This window comes from Larimichthys crocea, chromosome II (genome assembly GCF_000972845.2).
Source record: "Larimichthys crocea isolate SSNF chromosome II, L_crocea_2.0, whole genome shotgun sequence".
Taxonomy (NCBI): Eukaryota; Metazoa; Chordata; class Actinopteri; family Sciaenidae; genus Larimichthys; species Larimichthys crocea.
The window spans coordinates 12,899,272-12,909,086 of record NC_040012.1 but is presented as its reverse complement, the minus strand read 5'-3'; the positions used below and the strand labels follow the sequence as shown (position 1 = coordinate 12,909,086).

The window sequence follows — 9,815 nt, the reverse complement described above, 5'->3', positions numbered from 1 at the left end:
AAAAACAAAATTTTGATTTAGTGTCTGAAATCTACTGGTGTTCTAGCCATGGAAACAGCAATATAGTTGCACGATGTAGACAGCTTCAGTTGATGCAGCAGGATCAGTGGGATCATTTCCTACACATTACAGAGAGATTGAATCACACCTGTTCTTTTAGCAAAGGAAATAAAGTGTAGACATAACAGATCACCTCTATTTCGTATCACAAAGTGGTATCATTTCCTGTGCTCTCCGCTGATAGAATGAGATTACATGAAGCTATTCTCAGAGACTTAACTCACGAGGAACACACATCATGGACATTTATCTGGCCATAGGGAGACATAATCTAAAGGTAGATGAGCCAATCCATCACTGATCCTGAACCTTTCCTCTCCCCAGTGCCGAGCTCTTCCTGCAACAATCAAGTGACTCAAGTAAAAAGCTTTATATTGTATGCATGGTTCCCAGATTTCTCCCTCAGAATATGAGGAAGATGTGTACCTATCACATTTGTACACGTATCAAGTCTCTTTATTATTACAAAGTCATCTTTTACATCTCTTAGCACTTGCAATTTGTGAGCGTAAAACAAGAACCGAGCAATGTTTGAACACAAAATCATAAAGACAGAGCAGCGAAATGTCTCATCAATAAGTTAAATACTTAAGTATGAAATGCAGCAAATCATACAGAGAAATACAAAATGTATTACAAGAACCAAATCTAAATCTACAGCATAAAAAGCTATCATGATTTTACAATAAAAAATAAAATAAAATAAAAATCTAAATCATCATGTAACACTAGACACTAAGCACAGAAACTGCGCTTCCATAAAGATGAGCTGATTGTTTCCCCGATTAATGCACTGAAAATAGAGAGCACTGTAACACTACTCTGATAATAAAGCTTGTCAGAGCTGTCTTAGATTGCTTTGGACCTGTAATGTGTTTAATGATCACAAGGAAAATCTCTCCTGTTATTACATATACAATACATGGACCAAATATGACACTAATCCAAAAATAACAAGGCTGCATTTTCTTCTTCAGTCCTCCAATTCAGCGTGATGACTTCACATAATTGGCTGACCCGACATATACTTCCTTAACACGATGTATAGCCGGCTGTCAGAAGCATCCAATACGTACCACATGCCAACGCCGCTACTAAATCGTTCAAGGACAGCCTCAGGAGAAGTATTGAACAGGTTGTAGATATTTGTGGGATTGAGCCATAGCATCATATTATCTTTATGACAATGAGAGTAATTCAGCATCGCTGTGATGCCTCATGGGCAGAAAATTATTCTGTCTTTGGAGGGGGACAGGCTCAAGATTGATACTCCAAAGTTTGACTGTCATTCTGCTCTACAGATTGGTCTCCATTTCCAGTGCACGTGATAGTCATACTGAAGACAGCACTTCCCCTGTTGAGTCCTGGAAAGGATCTTTTTTTTCAATTTTCCCCTCATCAGAGATGGTGTGGATGGAGCCTGGCTTTATGGCAATGTCCTCTGTCTCCACCTCCCTGTATTTTCCTGATGCATCCTTCTCAAAAACCTGCTTCAGGCTCTTCTTTATCTCAGGGTCCGGGCAGAACAGGTACTCATATAGTCCAGCAGCCAGGATGCCACCCAGAATGGGTCCCACCCAGTACACCTAACATGAACAACGAGACAGCTTAATTAGACATCTGGTTAATCAGTACCCATGAGAGATTTTTTATTCCTGACACTGCAACCAAAACTATTAAACTGTTCTGCTCTGTTAGGCGTCAGATTGATAAAAGAGGGTCAACATCATCATTCATCTGACGCAGGTGGATCAGTCTCGGCATCATCGAGAATTTGCCTCCAAGAGAAGACACTTCTGAATATGATACCAACCACGGTGACTGTTACTGACAGCGTCAGCCAAGAACATCGCCCAACACACACACAGACACAACATGACACCATGCTCTCTGTAAATAGCTCAGTGGAAGTAATTGCCTGGATACAAAAATTCAGAGCTAATGCTATTTTACACCTTGCTCAGTGGCTTCTCATTATGTAGCTAGAGGTGAAAATGATGCAAATCTGTGACTTCTTCACACTTCTTTTGTTGGATAAGGTTAAATTCGAGGGTCATGCGTAAGCTTTTTAATAAGCAACGCCTCGTTTAGGCTTTTTCCATGCATTTACTGATACAAGTTAAAGACTGTTCTTTGATGATATCTTTAGGTCACGGATGTTTTTGTTGTTCTGGCAACGGTACTGAAACTGACTTACATTACTACTACTACTGTAGTAGAACTTGACCTCTTCAGGACATTAAAAAAACATCTTCATTACAGTAAGTACTGCTAATGATTTCAGAGCCTTTTGACAGGGTACACATCATTTGAACAGATTTTCTATACAAAGAAAGAGTGCAAAGACAGAAATGGCAAACTGGCCCATAGTTTGGATATACAAACTCTTAAAAGAAACATTATCCTGTTAGAAAAGTATCTCTTACCCAGTGATCCACAAAGTTCAGTGTGACCACTGCAGGCCCGAAGGATCGAGCAGGGTTCATGCTTGCTCCTGTGTAAGGGATCTAGAAGACACATGAAAGCGTTATTTTTCAATCTAAATGATAAACATTGTGTTTTATTTATAAAATTATCATCAAAAATGTGTTTTCTGACATAATTCTGTCTTACTTTACTTACAGAAAATCCCCTACGCTGCAAAATATATCTAATGGAAGTCATAATATATGTATATATGCATTTACTAAACAGACCTAGGGAGAAATCAGTTGAGCAGTGCGAGAGATAACATCTATTTCCCTGTGCATTCATTTGCTCTGCAGGGTTCAGGGAGCCCCCAGAGATTGGTTGCTATGCGATGGCAGCCTCAAATAAAGATGCACACGTGGGTGTGAACCAGTGAGAAGCGTACAGTATCACACACTGAAGAATAGATCCTTTAATGCACCTGTTCTTTCTCAAGAAGCATCAGTGCTCCAGCTTTCAGTGCATGCTAAAGAGGCTTGCACGTAGTCTTGCCCTACAATTCTTTAATGTGCTGTGTTGAATTTAATACAATTTTAAGATGAATCTTTAAACATCTGTTATCAGCTGATATGGGTCTTTTTAAGTCTTTTTAAGGCTCATATATTAAAATGAACTACTTGAATATGGTCTTACTGTAAAGATTTTATTGTTTTTATTACTGTTTACTTGGCAAACTACATGCTGGAGTAATCAGAAGGTCAGTTATGAGCTATAAATATTCTCCTGGCCCTCTTAGTCTCTTATCTAACTTACTGGAAGGTACTTACTGCAAATAAGTGACCAATAGCTACAGCAAAGCCGATGGCAAGGCCAGCAGAGCCTCCTAGGTCTGTGCGTTTGGGATCACAGGTGGCGAAGACAGTGAAGACCAGTTCAAATGTGATAAGGAGCTCCACAAGAAGGCCGTGTCCTACTGAGAGGTTGGAGTTCACCTTGGAAACAGACGACAAAACTAACTTAACTAAAAAAACGTATCATACACACACGGGTAAAAATGAACAGATTCTTACGGTAGTCACGCCGAAGGACCCTCTCACAGCAGCAGGTGTGACAAGGTAGAGGATCCCAGCTCCTGTAATAGCTCCCAGGCACTGAGCCACCACATAGAACAATGCCTTTGCCAAGCTCAGCTTTCTAGTCACCACCATTGCTGCAGTGACCACTGGGTTAATGTGTCCACCGCTAATGTGTCCAAAACATTGCACCATAGTGGCAATGCTCAGGCCAAAGCACAGGGAGATGAGGACTAGGTCAGCTGGGGGAGGCTTCTCCTCCCCTGCAGCCCAGTTGATGGTGGAGCCCAGACCGAGAAGGACAAAGATGAGAGTGGCCAGGTATTCTCCAGACACAGCCCTCCAGAAGTCCTTGGTCCAGATCCCTTTAAAAGCCACCATTATGCTCTGACAGTTACACCAGGACAGGAACCTCCTGGCAAAAAGAATAATGAGCAAAATGATTAGCCTACTTATGTATTCCTGGTGTGTGCATGTGGCTGGAAATGTACTGAACCCTATCAGGATGGCTGCCTCTGGGCACAACATTTATAACTCCACTAGGGATTTAAGCCAGTGACTTTCCATCACAAAATACCATACAGAGCATTCTTTAAACATTGTGTATAGGGGCAATGATCACACTTAGAGTCAAAGCATACAATGTTTAATTGCTGTCACTCACTGAACTTTAACCAGGACAGAAGACAAATTACATCTTTTGACTATTAATGCCAAACAGAAAAATGATTTACATTCAAAACATCTCCGAGTCACTCTACATTAAAATAATGTTGAAAAATATCATTACAGTTTGTTCAGCAAACCTCCAAGGCAACCAAGTTGCAGTGATAACTTCAGTCATTTCTTTTCCTAGGTCAAAAGTCCAAAACTTACCGAATGGCATAACATGTTCTGCCGTTTTCTGGTCCTGTTGTGTGTGACGTGTTTTCATTCATAAGTCCTGGTGAGCTTTTCACCCAGCAGAGACATCTATGCCTTTCATCAGATCTGAAAATTAAAATGAACACGACAGTGACCTGTAGTACTTACAGGAAAGCAGCAGGCAGTGTGAGCACACAAGTTGAGCAGAGAGCAGGTCTGTCAGATGAATATGATCCACACATTGTGCCCCGGGATTGTATCCAGCAGCTTTATTAAGTTACCAACTGGGCATCACCTCACGGGAATTAAACAGCCTGCTCAGGGAGGAGGAGTCATGAGATCTGCTTGCTGTGCAAACAGTAGCACAGTTGCACAAAGTGCTACCACACAGTGACTTAGCCAGCCTCAGCACCTTAGTCATATCAGTACTTAGAAAACAGGGTGGACTGACCGTAACATTTATGAGCCTGCAGAATTTCACACTAAATTAACAGTTTATCAGCTTAAAAACTTATTGACCATTTCAATGCCTATTAAAAAATACCAAACTATGCTCGACAATGTATAGGAGTGAAAAGTTCTCCAGCTTGAGTAGCTGCAACATTAGAATGATAATTAATCTATCAATAATAACAATGCAATGATATATTATACACATTATATTTCGAAAGTGACCATGCTAAATAAGAGGTACTTGCACTTTTGATAACTTAACTATCCTTTGTCTCTAATACTTTTGTGTTTTGAATGTGAAAGGTTTACTTGTAATGGAGTGTTTTTAAATTGTGATGTTGCTACTTTTATTTAATCTTCTTCCCCCTCTGGTAAGAAAAATGCTCTAACTGTGTCTCAAATGCACATCAAATTCTGGTGAGAGGAAAATAAAACAAGTGCCTTGATTTTGAATAAAGCCAGCTCATTATTGAAGAAAAAACAAGAATCTTGTTATTGTGAAACAGGTAGGTCAATCTATTGGTGGAGACATCTAGAGATGTGTAACAGCCCTGAAAAGTAAAAAAAAAACAACAAAAGAAAAACATAATTTACGTCTGTGTTAAGAAAGAGGTAAATAAAATTCCATGCTACTATTTTATCAGGTGCTTAAGTGTTTGCACATTAGCAAATACACGTGCACACTTTGCTTTTCTTTCATTTGTTCCATGATAAGCCTCCTGGAAGAAACATGGCCTGTTTGGTATGAATGGAAAAATAATCGAGTATCCCTCAAGAGGATCTCTGTAAGAAAAATACCATCTTCTTTGAATTACTTGACCTCTACATGTAAAATACATAAATAAATAAATATAATGAAAACACCATACATTTATATATTAAACCTTTTTTTACATGTTTTTTTTTTACAACTTATAAGTATGACAGATGATTTCCTGTCATTATTCCAGGTGTACTAGATGACATGATAGATAAAAGTACGGTGTTCTTTTTATTTGTAAGTTCAAGTACCAAAGGGGGAAACTGCCCTGTGTCCTTCTGATATTGATTTTCAGAAGGAAAAAAAAATTACCACAAACATAAAAAGCTCCATAATACTACAAGCAATACCTAGTTCAGTGGTCGGCGGTGAACATTTGAGGACATAATGCAATTTCCTCCGTCTTGTGTCTGAGCAACTCTTTCAGAAAAAGAAAAAAAAAGTATGACAGCTGCCAAACTGAAAGTATTTGCGGCACGAACACATATTTTTCATTCTGCTTTTACACATGTGTAAGGTTATTGCTTGAAGCCTGGTTCAGTTTCACCTGGAAATCTTAAATCCTAATTTCCATAGAAGAGCTGTGCATTGACTTTTAATATTATCCATCCATTATCTGTAACTGCTTATCCTCATCAGGGTCACAGTGGGGCTGGACCCTATCCCAGCTGAGACTTCCTTTAATATTATAATCAAACAAACAAAATCTAAAAATTTTATTAGACGTATTTTTCAATAGGGATTCAAATCCCCACCTTATTAGAGATCATAAAACTTTACTGAAAGTCTGCCATTCCTGTGTCATTCAGACCCATCGGAATGGAAAGTGAATCTTTCTCCAGTATACCCAAAATTACATTCAGCTTAAATAATATAATATTATAAAATATAATATTTAATGTCATCTTTCACTTTCTGGCTATAATCCTGCGTTCAGTTAAATCCTGTATGAACAACAAACAAGCAGCACAGAGAATATTTCCACGTTGTCAGACAAAGAAAACAGTCATCATTTCTCAGAATCATTCATGTCATTATTTGTCCATCCTACTGTAGCATTGTGCTTCTTCTTAATATCAGCCATTTAGAAAAATGCGTATTCTTTGAGTGATAACTGCAGGATCATGTGAAAAATACATTTGTTACATGTTGTACCGCTTTGGGCATTGTGGTGAAAAACACACCACATATCTGTTGAATGGATGTGATCTTGTTATGCTGCTGCTTAAAAATGCTAGTTTAAGTGTTTTCATATCAGATTGTTGAGATCCTTGGAAAAGTTTGATGGATTTCATGAATTGATTTATGATGACTTGTATGCACAGACTAAACAATACTTCGAATAATAAACACAGTACGTACTGAACACTCAGTGAACACGCCGACTGCTTATTGTTTTGGTTGCTTGCTCTGATAAACACCATTCATCTTATCAGAGCTGCCATTGTTAAGAATCTCCTGTGAGACAACTAGACAAGATGTTTTTCCATAATTCCTTTAATAATCAAAATGTCTTGATTATGTTCTGCATGTATGATACAAGTGATTATCTTTAATTGGTTGGTATAGTTACTTTAACCCACATTAAGGGTCGGAAACAGCTCAATCTTAGTCAAATAGCTTATCTGTTTGAGATGGAGAGGCGGATTTAGTCTTGCAGGAGCCAGAGCCCTTGTTACTGATTACTCTGATGCAACCGGGAAATCAAAGAAAAATAATTTAGTTAAATAATGATTCACAAACACTATACATGTAGCTTGTGGTAATTTTTACGAGACCAAATTTAATGATGCATTCAATGATCATGTAAGTGACCTTACTCTGAAAGGACATTCCCGGGAGTATTCATGCGTTCATATGTTTCATGTGTTAATATTTGTCTTAAAAGATCCTTCATGGTCCTTTAAGCCAACACAATAGTTATGCTTACTTTTCAGCAAGGTCAAGAGGAAAGTGAAGGTGATTTTAGATTTTGTGATAATATGAGGATCATGTGGCTCACTGTATTGAAAGACAAATATTGCAAAGTATACAATGCAATGTATTTTTTCAGTGCATCTTATCTATAACATGAAAAATAGGTAAGTAAAAATTATGTTTTTTGTCTTTTTCTTTGTTTCTTTGTTTGTTTGTTTGTTTGTTTGTTTGTTTGTTTGTTTGTTTGTTTGTTTCTTTCTTTCTTTCTTTCTTTCTTTCTTTCTTTCCACCTCTCTTATCTGCTTTAATTTGGCATTGGGTACTCTAATTTGAAGTCAGAGGTTGAATACAGTGACGTAAATTAGGTACGGTGACCTGTTAGTCCTCCATATGAGCAAACATGTTCCACTACACACACACACACACACACACACACACACACACACACACACACACACACACACATCACATGTATGCATATCTAGAGCATGTGTGAAATCACAGGTAACTTTTGGAAAGACTTTCAATAAAGATGTGGTCTTTATAGAAAGTGCTAACTTTTTTAATGAATAGATTTGTTGTGCTGCAACAACCAAAGGTTCTCTGAAACCTAACCTTTGCTCTGGATTCTTCACCTTATGTCCGTGAAGGAAGGCCATGAAGAGGTGCGGTGGATACTGTGAATGCATACTGCAAACAACTGCACATCAGTATTGGAGGAACATGATCCACCCTTCGATGCCATCAATTACAGGGGTGAAAAATGTTTGTCATTTAGAGAGGAGAGTTGGCGTCTTAAATTGGGTTTAAAGACACGCTGCTTGGAAAGAGGAGGAAGATATGTTGTTGTCAATCATCAGTCACTAATACCAACTTGTATCCTCTTGCACTTTATGTTAGAAACAAGAGCACAGAGGGGCACAGTTTTCATGGAAGGAGATCTTCTTTTGAAATAAATCCTTGCAATCCTTGAAATACATTAGGCATCTCCAGTAGGACTCACGTACTTCAGGCTGCAACTTGAGGTTAATTTAAAAATAAATTGCCATTCCAAGTTTAAACTTTCAGTAAAGGAAATCAAACAAAAAATCAACACCATGGATGAGAGAGTGAACTGCAGCACCTGGATTTCACTATACAATGAGATACAACCTGCACCATATGTTTAATTTGACAATTATGCATGCAATACAGTTTTATTTACAATGGTAAATATGGCCACCAGGCTTGTTCATTTTACACTGAATTTTAAATCTTCACACTATATAAACCTGAATATTAATAAGCTACATAAATTGTTATAAAACAGTTTCATGTGGAGTATCCTGTTTCTAATGTTCCTCCAGGCATCACACACATCAGAGGAGTCTCTTCTTTACTAATTAAAAGCTTGCCTTAACTCTCCAGATTTGCATGCGTTTAAATTACAGTTGAGTCAATTAATGTTTGTTGATACAGTATGAGTTCTGTTTGATTAGAGAGCTGTCTTCCAGATCACGCTGTTTGGTTTCAAGTGAAGTCATTTGTTAAAAGGGATTTTTTAATGTGCACTTAATACTAATATGCTAATCTGACACCGCTCCCCTTTTCTGAGACATTTTGGGAGCTTATCAAGAAAATGAATTTACAATTTGTTATTGAAACCATTAGCAATTATGGATAACAGCAAGTATGACTACTGCTGCAGAATACATATTTAACAGTTCAAGTAAAGTGGAGAAAAAACTCACCACTTTACAAATACATCAGTGCATTTGTGCTTTGGACTGTGCTTTTGGAATACAAACACACACAAAATTTACCATGATAAATGGTCAAACAATACTGATTATCCACACACAGTCTGTGTATGGATAATCACAGGATTGTTAGTTAATGAGTCTTCTTTTTTAATAATCAATTTCAGCTCTACCAGAGGCAGCATAAGCAGCCTGTATCTGGTAACAAACGTGTTTTCTTTGCTGAGTAACACAGCTATGCTTCATTAGACACTGCCTTTGTTAGTACCGCACCATGCCAAGTTTTCTACGTGCCCCAGTGAAGAGAATCCCAACACTGTTATATAATGTATAGATTTGACAGGGAGCCCGAATCAGAGGCCTCTTCTTGAAAGGCAGGACTTGTTAAAGGGTTGATTCTGATTGAAGTAAATGAAGCAAATGGGAACAATCTGCCTACAAAAGCTAATTTAACCTTTGACACAAAGAGAAAAAAAACAAGCTGCTAAGTGTAAGTTCTGGTAATCATGCAGTCATGCAAGACGATGGTAAAACTCCCTA

General features: G+C 38.0%; 1 protein-coding gene across 2 annotated transcripts; it reads right to left on the bottom strand.

Moving 5' to 3' along the window:
- Window positions 1–508: 508 nt before the first annotated feature.
- On the bottom strand, window positions 509–4,722 carry LOC104918303 (aquaporin-4). Of its 2 annotated transcripts, none has more exons than XM_010730011.3 (5): window positions 4,575–4,722; window positions 3,540–3,957; window positions 3,297–3,461; window positions 2,487–2,567; window positions 509–1,646 (listed from the first exon to the last, which is right to left on the bottom strand). In XM_010730011.3, the coding sequence occupies exons 1-5, from the start codon at window positions 4,646–4,648 to the stop codon at window positions 1,392–1,394; spliced, it is 993 nt and encodes a 330-aa protein (XP_010728313.2). In that variant the 5' UTR covers window positions 4,649–4,722; the 3' UTR covers window positions 509–1,391. The 2 variants fall into 2 exon arrangements, with proteins under 2 accessions (XP_010728313.2, XP_010728314.2); XM_010730012.3 differs by having other exon boundaries at window positions 4,419–4,683.
- Window positions 4,723–9,815: the final 5,093 nt, after the last annotated feature.

What these genes read in the sequence shown, in the direction of transcription:
- LOC104918303 (XM_010730011.3), bottom strand. Translation starts at nt 4,648, where the DNA reads ATGTGTGGATCATATTCATCTGACAGACCTGCTCTCTGCTCAACTTGT. An exon ending in CTATTGGTCACTTATTTGCA is followed by an intron (nt 2,568 to 3,296) that starts GTAAGTACCTTC and finishes TGTGTCTTCTAG; the next exon opens with ATCCCTTACACAGGAGCAAG. An exon ending in TGAACTTTGTGGATCACTGG is followed by an intron (nt 1,647 to 2,486) that starts GTAAGAGATACT and finishes TGTTCATGTTAG; the next exon opens with GTGTACTGGGTGGGACCCAT.